Source organism: Tachysurus fulvidraco, chromosome 12, assembly GCF_022655615.1.
Source record: "Tachysurus fulvidraco isolate hzauxx_2018 chromosome 12, HZAU_PFXX_2.0, whole genome shotgun sequence".
Lineage (NCBI taxonomy): Eukaryota > Metazoa > Chordata > Actinopteri > Siluriformes > Bagridae > Tachysurus > Tachysurus fulvidraco.
Genome location: NC_062529.1, coordinates 5,326,032 through 5,343,957, shown reverse-complemented (window position 1 = coordinate 5,343,957; position 17,926 = coordinate 5,326,032). Strand labels below are relative to the sequence as shown.

The window sequence follows — 17,926 nt, the reverse complement described above, 5'->3', positions numbered from 1 at the left end:
TTGGGGAATACACACTTAGAAGCTTTATCTATCTATCTATATCTATCTATCTATCTATCTATCTATCTATCTATCTATCTATCTAATATATATATATATATATATATCAGCAAGAGTCAAACAAATACATCTCAGATGGTGGATCCTTTATTTTCTGAATTTTATATTTTCATTTGTAAAGACATTTAGAAAACTTGCCAAATTGACAACATACTGAGACTGAAGTTTACACAACCTCTGTATGTTGTTGGTAAATGTTTAAGTGTCATTTTTAAAAATGTGTAGTTGAGCAGCGAGTTGCTTGAAGCAGTTTTCTCTCTTTTGTTAGCTTCAGAGAAAAAGATCAGTCTGTTGTGGTATGTTCCTTCTTTTTTTTTTTTTCAATCCACCCGCAGAAACATGGAATTTCTGTGCTGCCTATGGTAATTATGTCATTATGCAGGCAGCATGCCTGTGTGTGTGTGCGCGTGTGTGTGTGTGCGGAGGCAGCTTTAATTAAGAGCTAGTTAAATCGGCACTGCAGAAATTGAGATTTAGAGACGGTGAAATCTCATCGTCCTTTGACATTCAGAGGTACATCTCTTGTTCCTTTCATTCTTTTTTCTTTCTTTTTTTTAACCTCTTTATGCTCCCTTTCCCGCTTTGCTCTGCGTCTTGTCTGATGTGTCACGACAGTTTACGTAGAGGAAGCAAAGGCAGGTAGAGCGCGAGAGGGAGAGAGTAAACAATTGTGGATTCCCCTTTGAGGGGTTGAGGTGGGGGGCTAAAATGTGTGTAAATTCTGCCTTTGTGGTGTTCTGACAGGGTGTCAAGCTGCATCTGTGAACATTAGCGTCAGCTTTGTACTCACACAGTAATAACCTGCAGCCATAATGACAGCTTTCTCTGTCTCTGTCTCTCTTGTCTTTTAACTCTCACCTTTTGTTTGTCTGTCATGTTTACCGGTCTGATGGAGGTGAAGGGTCCACCTTTTTAAACGAGGCCCAGCAGAGACGACGAATAATGGGCCTTTGAGGATGAATAATTAAAGCCATGACCCAAAGGTGCCAGCTCTGCCTGATGGAGACCTGTCAGCTTCCGTGTCAAACATTACAGCACGCCAATGGTATTTCCGCTGGCATTTATAAATGTTGAATGGGAAGCCCTATTACTCATGCACAGAAAGAGAGAGATATAATAGAGAAGAAAAGAAAGCCTGAGATGTAAAAATGATGAGAGTGTGAGGAAGACGGGGCAGGTGAGGGTGTGAGAGAGGAAGAGAGTGATGGGACTGATGTGTAGGAGTAAAGGGAAAGGCTGCATCGCAGGAGAAAGTAGGGATAATGACCACAATCATAGTGAAAATTCAGTGAAATTTAGTTTTTGTTACTTTTAGGAATGGATCTCATCACAAATCTGGATGTTGATTTCTATCTTGAAAATGATCCTACAATCCTGAAAGCAGAGAGTTACAGTCAGATGGTTTAAAGTAGGGTATGCGTGCATTATTACCCCTACTGCTATCAGGTATCACACTGACACTGTGCTCCTGTACCGGTCCTTGTAAAAGACACCTCGGTACTGATGACAGATTCCCAGCAACACTTACACTGGAAAAATAAAAGCAATAGGTTCAGTCTACAAACATGAATTTCCCTGCATTTGACAACAACATGCCAGACCGAGTGGCCTATGTTCATTAATCCTACAGTATGTTAATGACTGAAGCCGTCTTAGTTGCTGCTTCTCGTCTGTTTTTCTTTATTTTGTTTCTTTTTAACAGTTTCTACAATTTTGATGGAATTTTCACCAAAACTTTCTTCCCACTTTTTAACCAGCTGATTCAAAGGCTGCTGCTTCTTCTAAATGACCTTTATTATTGTCAGACAATAACATTACAAGACAGTGGAATACTTTTGTTCACAAATCCCAGCTTTGGATGTTGGGGTCAGAGCACATGGTCAGTCATCATAAAGCTCCCTTGAAGCAGTGAGGATTAAAGCTTGGCGGTCCTGAGGAACCCTGATCTTCCGATCATCAACCCAGATTGTTAACTCATTCATTCATTCTTTAATCACTCACTCACTAATCCATCCATCCATCCTTTGAAAAAAATTAAGAGACCACTCCAAATTTTTCTTAAACCAGAATCTCTACATCAGGGGCGGTTCTAGGATTTCATCTTTAGGGGGTTTTAGCCCTCAGTGAGAATTATAACAAGAAGAGTTTTATATTATACATTATATGAATACATAGTAAGCCAAAAGTTATGGTACTATTTAAAATGGCAAAAGTGGACAATAAAATTTTATGCATGATGTAATGATGCCAGTCTTGAATCAAATCAGTTCATGTGTGTGTGCATTCTCTACGAACAGTGTGTCCAATGAATGCAGTCATTAATAAAAAAAATATTCACAAGACAAAGAAAAAATCAATAATGTTATTTTTATTCAGTATTGACTGGATTGTTTGCATTAATATTTTGTTTGTACTATCAGCTCTGATAATAAGAATAGTGACATTTCACTGCGCTCTGACTGACTCTGGGCTTCTCCGCTCAAATAAAGCAGACAGCTGATGACGCACTTTTGAAAGCCTACAACGCACGTGCGTGAAAGCAAAGTAAAAAAATTCGCTCTTGGATCAAACTGATACATAAATTTCTTTCCAAAAACATGTCCTGCATTTTAACATAATTTTTATTGTTTATTTTTGAAAGTAAAAGTTATACTTATAGTTTTAGGGTGGCTGAGATCACTGACAGGAGGCTGAAGCCACCCTAAAAAAGGCTACATGTATAGCAACCATTCTATTCCAGTGTCTGTTGAATACAAGCACAGGCTAAGTTAAAACATTAGTATTGTGTCGTTTAAAAATGAATGTGAAATGTTTTCGTTGCATTATTTGAGGACTGAAAACTCTTGGCCTTGCGTCTTTTGTTATTTTGACCAGTTGTCATCTTCTGCAAAGACATTTAGGAGAAATGTCAGTAGTTTATAGAATGAAAGAGATTTTGCAGTGGTATCTTAGCTGCACATACGTTTATAGTGGATGGATCTGGTCAGTTGTCTTTATTGTTGTCCCTAGCAGTATAATCACATTTAACTTGACTGACAACTGAAGTGCTCCTGAGTGTCTAAATAATTTTATTTCAAATTAAGCCTTTATATTTGGATCTTTTTAAACATACGGTTGTTTGTTTTTTTATTTTTTTGAGAAATATTCTGCTTGCAGAGTGTGTTTGTGGTATCATTAAAATAAATGCCACTTGATATGTTGCTTCTAATGCAGTGACACTCACAGGTTTAATTGTGGCTTAAGCGTCCAAATCCTTTTTTGTGGGCCTCTGGAAATGACGTAAGGCAACATTGTATGTTTTCATGGTAATGAAGTCGTTCATGTGTTCAATATAAACAATCGTGGTGAATACAGACAGCAAACTGAGAGTAAAATATAACTCAGATTGTGAGGAATTCTAGTGTGATGCAAAACAAACACGTATTACAGCTTTAGAGAAGTGTACTTATAACCAAAGTGACACTAAAACCATCCTGAATGTGAAATGCTAACAAAGCTACTGTAGCTAATACACCCTGTCAGAAAATGCTGTAAATGTAAATAACCTGAAGGCCAACATGGATGCAGATCATTTATAATATAAAGCACAAAGTGTGTGTGTGTGGGGGGGGGAGCACTATAAACTAGAAGAACAAGCCAAAAACAAAGTCCTAGAGAGATACAAATACTTCAGCTACAGACACTGAACCACAGAAACAAATGTAATGGTGCTAATCAGAGTGGAATTCAGGCTCAGGTGCCAGTGATCAGGACGTGTTGTATGCTGGGGCTGAGGGGAGCTGTGATGCACAGCTTTTTCTGAGCTCCCATGACATGACTGCATTTAACAATCAACATTCAGTAAAGAATGACCCGTGTGTGCTTGTAATAGCTAAAGCAGGGAAAGATAAACAGCTCAGCTCAAACTCTAAAGGTCACTTTACACCAGATGTGTTGAAAGTTAATTATATTCCATAAATTATTAAGCACTGAACAGATAATATCTTTCTCAAAACAAAACAAATCGCAGAAAATGTATATTTACTTGGTCAGAAGTGATCTAATGCTAAAATAGATCTATACTGATGTGTGATGTTGCTCTCTTCCTCAGCGCAAAGCGTGAAGTGCAGCTGAGACACGTCCATTATCAGTCTTGGGGGGTTTGATGTCCTAACCAGTTTGTGTTTTTTCAACATAGGTGCGAGTGTCATGGCCATGCGTCCAGCTGCGACACCAGCATGAAGCCGTACCGCTGCGACTGCCTTCCTGAGAGTCACACACATGGAGATAACGTGAGTTGTTCTTGTTGTTTTTTTTATTTTTATAATTAACCACATCCCCGTAATAACATGCAAGAGTTCCCTGTAATGAACAGCGCTCTCAAAAAACGGGCTTTAATGGCTTGATCAGGCAAGGAGAAGGAGAAAGAGAGTGTGCACACCACACACATATCCCGTTTCTTGAAAGAGAGAAGGAGGGAGACTAAGGAGAATGAGAGGGGTAGGGAGAGGATGGAAGGAGAGGAGGAAGTGGTTTTGCGGGCAGCAGAGCTCTAATCGTTCTGTCCCATCAGCCCCCGGGTGTCTTACTGATGAGTCCAGCAGAGGTAATTATATCTCTAGGAAGGCTCTGATGACACGTTGCCACTGCTCACACTTTTACTAGTGCCACATTCTTACACACACAAAGAGCAGGTTATGGAGCTTTAATAACTTCAGCTTTAGTGGTGATTTGGCCGAATATTCAAATTGCTCCTTCACAAAAATATTAAGTTACTATGTGCAAAAATATTGAGTCGCTCACAATAGTGAAACTCATTCTGACATGTTACTGAGCTGAGCAGAAATATTCAATTAAAACATTGCTCCAAACGCTCCATTTCCCAGTAAGATTAAAATCATATTTTAAAATTCGGTTTAAATCAAATTAATGTATTTGACCTGACCAATTGCTTTGTTTATTTATTGTCTCAACATCAGAATTGCATGGACTACAATGATGCCTTGTTTTCTTTGTTTAAACAAACTTCTAAAGTGTTTATTTTACAGCTTTTATTTATCATTTACAGTAATCCAATTACATTTTTTTGTATAGCAATTTGAAGAGTTTACATTGTCCTAAATCAACTTTAAAGAAGAAAGAAAACAAAAAAAATAATAATAACAAAAATAAATTAAAATAAGAATAAAAATAAAAATAAAGAAATAAATGCATACATTCAAAGTTTAAAATTAACTTAAAAATGTTAATTTAAAATTTAAAACATATATCTCTTAACATTTACGGTAGGAAAAACTCCCTGAGCTGATATGAGTAAGAAACCTTGAGAGGAACCAGACTCAGAAGGGAACCCATCCTCATTTGGGTAACACTGGACACAGTAAAATGAAACCACGTCTCATCAGGATGCTCATGGTGCTACATAACAGTTCAGTACTGTCTCCTGTACTTCTAATACGTCTGTGCTCTGGATGGAAACACAGTGCACTTCTTGTGAAGCTGAAATTTTGTTTAGGATCATCGTCATCAAAAGCATGTTTAATAGTCAGCTTCATGTGTGAGTGTAAACCAGTGTATCAGTTGGGATTTCTAAAAGTTGTTTTTCTGTTCCTTTATCCACAACAAGAACACTCTTTTTTTCAGATACTGCTGTTAGGAGAACCAGCAAAGAGACTGAGCAAAGGTTTTGTTTCACAGATATCTGCTGCACATTTGCTCAGCATACAGTACATGGAGGTTGGGCCCAGAGAAAATATGACATCCAACATTCCAATTTCTCTTATATCCATATATCCATTTATTGTACTGAACCACAGGGTTGAAGGGAACCTGGTCCGAGGAGACTTGTCACAAAGCATTTGGCACTTAAGTCACAGGGCACAATCACACACACAATCACACCCATTCATACACTATGGGCAAGTTAGAGATACAGCGGTGGTCGTGGCACCAGTGAAGGAAACCCAGAACACCCACACACACATCTAGGGTGGAGTCAGGAATAGGTCCCTCAAGCCTGGAGAGGCGAACATGAAACCAATAATTTTCTAATATTCAGGATTCAGATGTACTTTTGATCCTGTTTCACAGGTTTCTAGGTTGTTTCTTTAGCAGTCTCTTTGTTTGGCAAAGCACACACTAATGTAGGGTCTATGGTCCTCTTCTGATCTAATGACATCGTTGTGCCATCTAGAAATATTGGCACAATTGGCAAAATTGATCACATTTCACTGAACACCAACAGAACTACAGTATCATGTGATCAGATGAACCCAAAACTACCCCGATTGATCACTGATCCATTAGGGTTGCTTTGCAGCCGGTGATGATCGAAGACTTCTGACGACAAAACCTGGTTGCTTCTGTATTTCAGTAAAATTTTAGTTTTTCTGAAGAACACGACTGAAAATCCTTTACAGTATCGTATAGCTAATGCCCCTCTTTAGGGCATATGTGAGCAAATGGAACAAAAATCCAAAGTTATCAGTTAGTTTTATCAGTTAGATTTTGATTTGCTAAGACTATGTCTAAAAATCTATTTTAACTTGTACTCCAGTCAGATTTACTCTACTGTGAAATCAAGCTTGAGAGTGAGTGCTCATTCCTCTACATTCCACAGCCAGAGCATTTTTAACATCTAGCATTTTATTAATATTCTGACTTGTATTCAGACTATTTAAATACACCTCTATCAAGAGACTGTGCGTTCGCATTGCGGACTTTCCGACACACAGGCAGCGAGTCCTGTATTAAACTTTTAAACCTGACGTTTGGTGATTTGAATTATTCACAAGCGAGCATGCATAATTCACGGCAGGCCGCTGCTTTCCTCCACGCCATTGTTACGTTTACAGGAACAAGCTGGGGACGCATGTAGCACAGCTACTGGAAAGAAGCGTGTGTGTGTGTGTGTGTGTGTGTGTGTGTGTGTGTGTGTGTGTGTGTGTGTGTGTGTGTGTGTGTGTGTGTGTGTGTGTGTGAGAGAGAGAGAGAGAGAGAGAGAGAGAGAGAGAGAGAGAGAGAGAGAGAGAAGGTGATAAACATCAGACCAGAAATACACCCGGACCTGAACAGCTGGCTTGGAGATGGGATTGGGGTCTACCCTGAAGCAATCTGCTGTGTGTGTGTGTGTGTGTGTGTGTGTGTGTGTGCATGCGCGCACGCATAAACGCACTGCATTTAAATAGGCCACAGTGCAGAGCCAGAGCGAGTGTCCATGTCTTGTTTCAGTGCAACACTGATTGGTCAAAGCAATCATGACTTTCAAGAACATTATTATTATTATTATTATTATTATTGTCAGATAGGAGATTTTTCCCCCCTAATTTTAAACTTCCACAGGAAGCTTATGTTATTAAGTTTTCCTGGAATCATAAGTTTAGTTTTATTTGTATAGCAGTTTTTTAGTGCACATTGCTTTACAGAAATAAAGATTTCCCTGAGAACATTCATATGTAAGATGTCGTATACCGTGTTGTATTAGCAGGAAGTCTTGCTTGCAGCATCGGCCGTTCCACATGAGACACATGCTTTGTACATGTGCTAGCGAATGTTGTAAATGGGGAGCACTTGTCTGTCTATATGATATTCAGTTCTGGATCAAGTGGACATAAATAATGAATATTTAATTTCTCTATTCTGACGAATGCTGTACTAGGAGCTAATGAACTCCCATCCAATCCTCACAATTTCCTTGGTGACATTAAAGCAGCCAAAGTCACCTGACACATGCCAGAACAATCAGCGATCTCTCTTAACAGCGAAAACTTCTTAACCGAGCCAGAGTCATGTACATGCTTTCATAGAGATTAAAGTCCAGAGTGTGTGCCTCCCTTCAGCTTGCTTACACTCAAACAGGATCTGAGTCAGTTCATCCTTCTGAACTTTAAATAAATGAAAGGAAAGGAAAATAAAGAAGTATAAAATGTCAGAGTGTTGGTATGCAGACGCCGGCGTTTGCACGCTCGAAACAAACCATGGCCTTATCCAAAGCAGTGTTACGTGGCGGTGAAGGCGACGGCTCTGCTGGCTAAAGTGGAGCGTTCTGAGGCAGGCTAAAGGTTGGGCGAAGGAGCGTGAAATTAGCCGCTGTATTCATGCAGGCCTTTCCCACCGAATCAGAATCCCCTCCAGTTTCAATGCTAGCATTCTCACGTCATTGATACCAAATGGCAAACATGGATGAAACTTGAATTAGCAACATTGTTGATCATTTCATTTAGGCTTCGTTTAGGCTATTAAACAAGATCCTTATTTATTTCACCATTCTCTTACATTTTATCAGCTATATAAAGCAAAAGAAATCTGTTGGCTACGATGTTTATACCTTTTTTACCAGTACATTGGTGTTCTATTCTGCCACTATTAAATCACTATACACAAACAAATGATTTTATCTTCACAAGTCTGATAAATGAGTCAGAACGCTGTTGGCTTTCAGTTTGAGATGTTTGTTTTTCCCTTGGTTGGATAACCTTACACAGCATTTTAGTGATTGTAGCAGTTTTAGATGCTTATGAACAAGCACCTGGGGCATCACAGAGAGCAGAAACAGATTTGATATCACATTTACTGTGAAGAAACATTTGTGTGGGGAAAAAACATTTCGATGAATTTTATTGCCCCTAGTAGGCTAGATAAAAACAGAAATATTTGCTCTGAGTGTCTCCTTTTATATGAGCTTTATGTGTGCCACTGTGTAAGGCAACATTACAGGAACAATTTTTTTTTTACTGTGGTGCGTGAACATTAAGTGCCTTATTGGTTAATAATAGAATTTTATAATCTATGCAAAATTTAACTGGGAGCCAATGAGTATAAGATGGGGTGGTATGTTCATATCTTCTGGTTCTAGTTAGGACTCTAGCTGCTGCGTTCTGGACTAACTGGAGCTTGTTTATGCTCCTAATAGAACATCCAGACAGTTAAACATTACAATAATACAACATAGAGTTAACAAATGGGGGCATGGTGGCTTAGTGGTTAGCACGTTCACCTAACACCTCCAGGGTCGGGGTTCGATTCCCGCTCCGCCTTGTGTGTGTGTGTGTGTGTGTGTGTGTGTGTGTGTGTGTGTGTGTGTGTGTGTGTGTGTGTGTGTGTAGTTTGCATGTTCTCCCCATGCCTTGGGGGTTTCCTCCGAGTACTCCGGTTTCCTCCCCCCGGTCCAAAGACATGCATGGTAGGTTGATTGGCATCTCTGGAAAATTGTCCGTAGTTTGTGAGTGAATGAGAGTGTGTGTGTGCCCTGCGATAGCTTGGCACTCCATCCAGGGTGTATCCTGCCTTGATGCCCGATGACGCCTGAGATAGGCACAGGCTCCCCGTGACCCGAGAAGTTCGGATAAGTGGTAGAAAATGAGTGAGAGTGATGACACCATATTTCTTATCTTAGCAATATTTCTGAGATGAAGGCTACTCATGTGATATTTATGTGAGCTTCAAATGAGAGACCGGTATCAATAATCACACCAAAGTCTTTTACTGCTGCACATGATGTAATAGAAAGACCATCCAGAGTTACTCTGTGATCAGAAAGCTTACTTCTGGCTGCCTGTGGACCTAATAAAAGCACTGTCTTGTCAGAGTTAAGCAGGAGGAAGTTAGTAAGCATCCACTGTCTAATGTCCTTCACACAATCTTCAATCTTATTAAGCTGGTGACTCACATCTGACTTACCTGCAACATATATCTGTGCGTCATCAGCATAACAGTGGAAGCCAATACTATGTCTACGAATAATTGCACAAAGGGGTAGCAAATATATGGAGGAAAAGCCATGGGCCTAAAACAGAACCTTGCAGCACACCAAACATTACCTTTGTTTGTTTAGAGTAGTCACCATTTAGATCTACAAACTAATAGTGATCTGTCAAATAAGGCCTGAACCAGGAGAGCATGTTCTACATGTTCTAGCCCATCAAGTAGAATAGCATGGTCAATGGTATCAAAAGATGCACTAAGATCAAGCAACAAATTTATTCAATTTACAATTTATCTATGTGCTATGATGAGGCCTAAATCCTGACTGATACATTTCATGAATATTATTCCTATGTAGGTATGAGCATAACTGCTGAGATACAGCATTCAACATTTTCTAGAATCTTGGAGATAAAGGGGCGGTTTGATATTGGCCTATAGTTGGACAGCTTTCTTGGTCGAGGTCAGAATTTTTAATCAAAGGTTTTTTATAGCTATGAAGGCTTTCCTTCCACGATAATCGAAATACTGATCATTTAGTTTGACACCATTTACGTTTTAATATCCTACCTGATTGTTTTAAAGTTCATGTTTTGACTTATTTTTTGTTGCTACATGTATGTTAATGTAAAGAACGTAGGATGAGTGGACATATGTCTAGATTCTTGCTTGACGGCGAGCTTATCTTCATGAATAACGGCGACACCTCCTCCTCTGGCTGTTAGACATGGCTGATGTATATAACTATAATCAGGTAGATAAGCTTCATTTAATGTGACAACCCTGTTTGGTTTGACCCATGTTTCTGTTAAACACAGAACACTAAATGTTTATCAGTAATCATTTCATTAGCAATAAGAGTCCCGTCCTAAGAGGCCAGCCTTGGACACCCAGCAGTTCAGCGACCATAACCTGCTGTAAGCTACATTGCCATGCTGCATTGGGATAGAGCCAGAGCATACTACAACATTGGACATCGCCTTCGCTAATTTACACACCTATACAAAATTACACTAAGTTACTCTGACTGACGAAGGTGTATATTGTTAGCTCCTACAGTATGTAGAAATTTACCTTTGAGAACCTGTGCTTGCCTAAGACCCTAAAATTATATGCTATGTCCAGCGCCCTGTCTCCCAGAATACACCTAACCAATGCTGCTAGAGCTCCCTGAAGGCCTAGCAAATTTCATATGCCTTAAGGTGGAGTCTTCTGTAACCAGAGCTTTTTCAGGTTTCTCAGCAGGTCCTTCAGTGAGGAGAGCAAACCTGTTAGACATGTGAAGCGGAGAGAAGCGGTGCTCCCGTGGGCAAGCATTAACGTTAGCTTTGGCTTTGTGACTATGCCGCCGAGTCATCACCTATTCGCACCACTGTGAGGGCTCTAATGCCGGCGTTGGAGGGTTACTAACACCGCCTAAGGCATCCAGATTTTCCCCTACAGAAACTGCATTACTATCATTATCGCTAATGTTTTCTAGTGTCTGGATGCGCACCTCTAAAGCTGAGATCTTATCTGTCAGAGAGCTAACTAACATACACTTATCACAAGTTAAATGAATGCTAATGATGGAGGAAGAATTACTAAACATGCTGCAGCTCACACACTGGACAAGCTGAAAGTGTGCACCATACTTAATGATAACGTACCTTTAACATGAATCAGATTTGAAATATTAAAAAGATCCTCTGCTAGCTGTTTAAAGACAGGAAACAAAACAGTGTCTCCTGAAAGAGAAAAATACAAAAACTGCGATAGAAAAGAAATGAATAAATGAAAGCACCAATGTAAAATATTAACCAAAAAGAGAAAATAAAAAGTATAATTTAAACGCTGAGACGAGCATGAAACACGTGGCAGACGATTCCAACACACACCAGCATTTCAACTGGGGATTTGGCTGATATTTGGAAGCTTCCTGGGCACCAGACAAAACTGAATGATGAGGTTGTTTGTTTAGCAGGACAACACGACTTTGATCTGCTTGTAATTCAGTGAAGACCAGTTTATTTTGCTGGCTGATTACACAAGTGAGTTTAGATTGTGGTTTGAATTTTAAACAGAAACATCCCAGAAAAGTTCCATTAGTACCGAAAACCTGAAGCGGTGCATGTAGCTCAGAGATGGATATGAGCTAGAGATGGATGCAGCTGCAGGTTAGAATGGTTTATATACAGCTAAACATAAGGCAAGCTCAAGGTAGGTAAACAGGCACAGGGCAGACAAACAGGTTATCAGAGAGAAGGCTGTAGACAAAAACAGCTGGCAAAAGCAGGATCGAATCTAGAATAAACATACACTAGAAATAAGGCTGGTAATATCACAAGGGAAACTGAGTGTATACTTCTCTAAGTGGCTGAGACAGCGCATGTGTGTGTGTGTGTGAGATAGACAGTGTTTGTGTGTGTGTGCTGTGTGAAAGAGAGAGTGTTTGTGTGTCTATGCATGAGTGTGTGAGAAACAGTGTTTGTGTGTGTGTGTGTGTGTGTGTGTGTGTGTGTGTGCATGTGTGAAAGAGAGAGTGTTTCTGTGTGTATGCATGACAGAGAGAGTGTGTGTGAGAGACAGTGTTTGTGTGTGTGTGTGTGTGTGTGTGTGTGTGCATGTGTGAAAGAGTGTGTGTGTGTGTGTATGCAGGAGAGTGAGTGTGTGTGTGAGAGACAGTGTTTGTGTGTGTGCATGAGAGAGAGTGTTAAGTACAGGTGAGAGCATGAACACAGACGTCTACAGTAGGTGTACAGTGGAGAGTGGAGCCGGTTCAGCTGTGCTCATAAGCCACTATGCATGATGGGAAGTTGAGTCCAAATTATAGACAGTTGTATAGACAGCTGACCTTTTGTAAATTGTAATCACACTAAAGGTAACTAGATGAGTGTCAGTAACAGGACTGACCCATTTTTCCTGGGACAGAAAATATAAAAATAGTCATAGGACTTTCTGACTTGAGCTAATACTGTATATGTTTCAAATGTCTTTTGAACAGAAAATAAAAAAGTGAAAAACTTGTATTTGAAAACATGTAATATTATGTGTGAAAGGCACTCATTATAAAACATGTAATATTATGTGTGTGACTGGACATATTGTTTTTCGTAAAGGTAATACACATGAAATCAACATTTAGTCTCTATATTTTGAGCTTTTTTGCCCACAGTGATGTAGAACGGATCATACGAATGTAATAATTTGTTGATTTCCATTCTGCTGATGGACTGGTAAAGATAACTACTATACACTGTGGTAGACAATATTAATAAATGAACTGTAACATTAATTTGATTTTTTTTTCTGCAGTAACAGGAAGCATTAAACTCTCACACTCTTTATTTATATAATACTCTGAAACATGTCTAGATTTAACCACACTTTTTTTTAATCCATTTCTAAAAAACAAAAATGAAATCTGTTCAAGTCTCCTGAAAATCTTTAACCGAGTAAAGTTATTATTAAGCATAATAGACAATGAGCAAGTCTAGATTTCAGCGCTGCTGTTTTCTGTAGCTCTTAAACACTGTGTGTGGTATAAATACCTAAATCCCAGTGGTACAGTATCTGCCCACTTGTCAGGCTCATGGTGTGTATAAAAGGCTGTAAGAAGCAGGTGGGCTGTGAATTAACAATCCCCCTGGGTTTCCTGGGTGTTCCAACAACAGCACGATGTTAAGAGCGTTCACCGCTACCTGAGTCGTCGTCTCATAAATCTGTTTTGTTCACTTTTGTCTACTTTGTAATAACGGTTTAGAAAAACACAAACCTGTTTAAAGCCCTGATTTAGTTTTTACTCTCTTTAACTAACATTGGCCTGATATGTTGGTTACAATGGCTCATGTTGATTGATTGAAGTTGTTTCTGTTTTATTTGTTCGTTGGTTGTCTACTATAAATCTGATCAATGTCGCTGCCTCTTTGGACAGTGTGAGCGATGCGCAGCTCTCTTCAATGACAAGCCGTTCCGAGCAGGGAATCAGGTGCAGGCGTATGACTGCCGGCCCTGCCAGTGTCACGGCCATGCGGCTTCCTGCCACTACGATGCCAGCGTGGACCCTCATCCTCAGGACCACTTCCGAGGCGGAGGAGGAGTGTGTGATAACTGCACACATTACACCACAGGTAACAACATCATGATACTCACTCACTGGCAACATCAATGGACAAGAACTTGTCCCGCTGCTTATTTGTTTAGTTATCGACACGGCCAAATATGCAGTGCTTTTTTTTTTTTTTCAATTTTCATCGCTCCTTATGTGCCGCAGATTCGAGTGCAGGGGAAGTTCCTAAACAATCCTACTCCATGCAATCCATTCATTCAATGTCAACAGCATTTGGTAGACGCCCTCATTCAGATCGACTTACATTTTTCATATAATACAACTGATTAACTGAGGGTTAAGGGCCTTGCTCAGAGCACCAGCGTTGGTAACATGGTGGACCTGGGATTCGACCGTACAACCTTCTGATTGGTAATCCAACACAATAACCAGTAAGATCCCACATCTCCATGCATTTCTGGGATGTTTTTCCGCTCCCTGCAGTTGTAAAAAGTAGTTGTTTGTGTTCTAGTAGCAGCTTAAACCAGCCTGGCTGTTCCCCACTGCCTTCTCTCATCAATAAGCACCTGCTCACTGATTCTGTGTGAGAAAATCCCAGGAGAAAAGCAGTTTCTGAAATAATGAAACCAGTCTATCTGGCACCAGCAAGCATGCCACAGTTAAAGTCACTGAGATCATCTATTTTTCCTCATATGAACATTAACTGAAGCTCTTGATCTGTATCTGTCTGATTTTCTGCATGGTGCTGCTGCTGCCACATGATTATCTGACTGGAAAATTGCACAAATGTACAGGTTTCCCTAATATGAGTACGAATGGTAATAGTGTTACTCCCACCACACTGTTTTATTTTTTTATTTCCCTGTTCTTTTATTATATAAAATCGAGTTTATTGCTTTACTCTGTAATAAGGGTTATTTATGAGGGTATTTACGCTAGGGTTAATTATGAGTACAGTTGTTGTGAACTAGTTCACATTGATGCAACATTTCATACATATTGCAATCAGGTGTATTAATATTAAAAGTGAAGGAAGCTTGTGAGCATTTTAAAGTAATTACATTTGCAAAGCCATTAATTGAAGCTTAGTCCTGGGGTTTTGCTTTATTTATATGAGATCCAGTCATTTACCATTTACCATAATTCAGATTTGTAATTGGATTTATTGTGTATGTGTGTTAAGGTTCTTTTTTCTTGCCCAGTAACGGGGTGGTAATGAACAAAATCGCACTGAACATAAAGAATCAGTTTAATTTGCAGTTCAGGAAAAAGGCTTGCAATGATTTGAGTGCTGATCCCTGTAAAGAGCACATGGGCATTTAAATAGGAAAGAACACAAACATGAGATGAAATAATTTAATGGAATTTTTTGACAACTCCACCCATTTCCTGACATACATAATGCATTTCCTGTGTTAAGTCAAGTAGGCTATCCATTTTATTTCCATAAGAGTTTATTTTAAAAGTGTGCACTTGTAACTGCTTTGGGTAGTTTTTCTCAAGTTTCTCACAGTACAGTTTTTGCCAATTTCTCCTGACAGAATTGGTGTAACTCAGGTTTGTGCGCCCATTTGCTTTGACACACTTTTTTAGTTTCCAGAAATTTTTCAGATTTCAGGTCGGAGTCGTGTGATTGCCTCTCTAATGCTTTCACCTTTTTTTAGTTTTTCTTTAAGCCATTTTTCCCCGAGTGTGCTTATGATCATTGTCCTATTCAAAAACCCATTTATGACTAACTTTCTGGCTCTTGTTTTAAGTTGTTGCCTCAGTATAAGTAGATCGATAGGCCCGGCTTGTCCTACTGCCTTATGGTACTATCTGTTTTCAGGTGTCACCACTTCACCATCAGGAACTGAATGCTTTTTCCTCTATGCATAACACTGATTGTTACCAAATAGTGTTGTTGGCCAAATAGTTACACTTTTCTTTCAATCTGTCCAGGAAACACTCCTCCAAAAGGATGGTGATCACTTTCAGGCATCTTATGTGAAATTTTAAAGGCCAGACTGAAGCATGACTCTGAAAGGCTGTTCAAACTGAACTTATAGACGTCTATAGCTATGGCATGGATCTTTAAGGAAGCAGAGATGGAAAAAAGCACAAAAGAAGTTTAATGAATGAATTCAGCCTAAAGATCTAAAAGATTAACTGTTTCATATGTTGAGAATTAGACTCACTGGCCTTCACACATACGTCTCACCTCACACACCTGTCTGTTTTCAAGGGAGGAGCTGTGAGCGGTGCCAGAGTTTGTTCTACAGAGACGTCGGCACATCATTGTGGGCTACGGATGCATGTAAACCCTGCGAATGTAATAGCAATGGAACGGTCAATGGCAGTCTGGAGTGTGACCAGGTAAGCTTTACAAAAACACACACATTCCATTATCATCAGGCACTTTTATCTGATCAAGTACATTAATATAGATTGTTGTTGTTGTTTTTTTTACCAGCCTTGGAGGAGCTTTTGTTGTCAAACATTAGACAATTTCTCAAGCCGCAGTAAATCTCTGTGCACCAGTAACCACAGATCTCAGGCTTTTAATCCTCTGCTTGTTGATAGACTACAAAATTACACATTGATAGAAAGCAACAGGCCCATTCTTCACCAGAGATGCTCGCATCAATATATTTGCTGACGATTTTAGCATTCAGCGCCGCATTTATCATGGCTGTGATCGGAACGGCGATTGCTTCGAGTATGTAAAAGTGTCATTAGGAAGGCCTTGTCTCTAGAGAATCTTTCCTTTGCTCCTGCCTTCCCAAGCACCATGAAAAGCTTTTTTTTTCATTGGCCTAGGGAGGATCCATGTCAATAGATATACTGGATGACAAATTTGAAATCAATAGAAGGGTCAGACCCGTGTTGGAACTGTTACCTTATTTAAATTCTGGGAATGATTATTTCCTGACTCGCTTGATGGCTTGATTTGTTGGACTGTGCTATTGCTCTGAGGAGCTGGGAGGGTGTCGAGCAAGTCATTGCCATGTGTCTGCGGTTAACAAATGGGTAATATATAAGACAAGGGGATCATCATTTTTATAATAAGGAACCAGATTTCATATCCGGATTGGCATGATCGATAACGTAACCCTGTCTTGGAAAGCTTTAATACTGCAAGAGACCAAAGTCTAAGTCAGTCCTGGCTCCCTGAAATGTGCTATATCTGTGTTAGATCCAAGCTACAGCCCTTGATTTGCTATCAAACCAGTCTCTCTGTTATCAAGATAACACACAAGATGTACCAGATATGTTCAGGTTTTCTCAGTCTCTACCCAACTAATGGAGGTAAGAAAGTCTCCCAGTGGGACCGGGTTGGAGGTTTGGGGGTTGAGGTAGCCATCCGTGACATGAGCACACACTCAGCTGCTGAAGTGTCCTAATTGGGGCTCTGTTGCCTTTCTCTACAGATGGGAGGCCAGTGTAAGTGCAAGCGACGCGTGTCTGGTCGACAGTGCAATCGGTGCCAGCAGGGCTTCTATAAGCTGCAGGCATCGTTGGCCGACGGCTGCCTCGACTGTAACTGCAACGCCTCTGGGACCCTGTGGCCGCATATTACCTGTCACCAGGAGTCAGGGCAATGCCAGTGTAAGACTAACGTAATCGGTAGGTATCAAGAAACATTGTGCTTCCCCATCTCTCCTTCTCTTTCAATTTCACCCTCCCTCTCTCTCTCTCTCTCTCTCTCTCTCTCTCTCTCTCACTCTCTCAGTATTTCACTTCCTCAAAGTTCAGAGCGTTCTAAGCAAAATATTGGATAAACAATAACCACAAATAATCCATTCTGCAGACCTTCCAGAATTTTGTGATTTTTTTTCAATCACAGAAATGAATTTAAAACCAGGAAACTCCATGATATTCTGATGAACAGAGACATTTCTGCAGATTTGGACCAACACACCTTGCGTGACATCATTACAACACACATTCAGTCAAATCCCGCTTCCATAAAAAGTCATTACATAAGTGTCTTCACTGGTAGGAGTTTAAAAGAAGAATCCTGAGGTTGCAGTATCACCAAGTTATTATTTATTTTCACAGAGCTTTGTGTGATTATTTCTTTATTTTCTGCACAAAAAACTCAAGTTGGAAAATAAAGCATTTTTAGCTGCACAATATGATAAACAGCAAAAATGT

General features: G+C 39.8%; 1 protein-coding gene across 1 annotated transcript in view; it reads left to right on the top strand.

Moving 5' to 3' along the window:
- ush2a (Usher syndrome 2A (autosomal recessive, mild)) overlaps positions 1-17,926 on the top strand; it is a 197,430-nt gene that overhangs the window by 28,004 nt on the left and 151,500 nt on the right. Inside the window, exons 9-12 of the mRNA XM_047821321.1 lie at positions 4,238-4,331; positions 13,655-13,850; positions 16,014-16,144; positions 17,200-17,395. Coding sequence (XP_047677277.1) covers positions 4,238-4,331; positions 13,655-13,850; positions 16,014-16,144; positions 17,200-17,395 — 617 coding nt within the window. The remainder of the gene's footprint in view (positions 1-4,237; positions 4,332-13,654; positions 13,851-16,013; positions 16,145-17,199; positions 17,396-17,926) is intronic.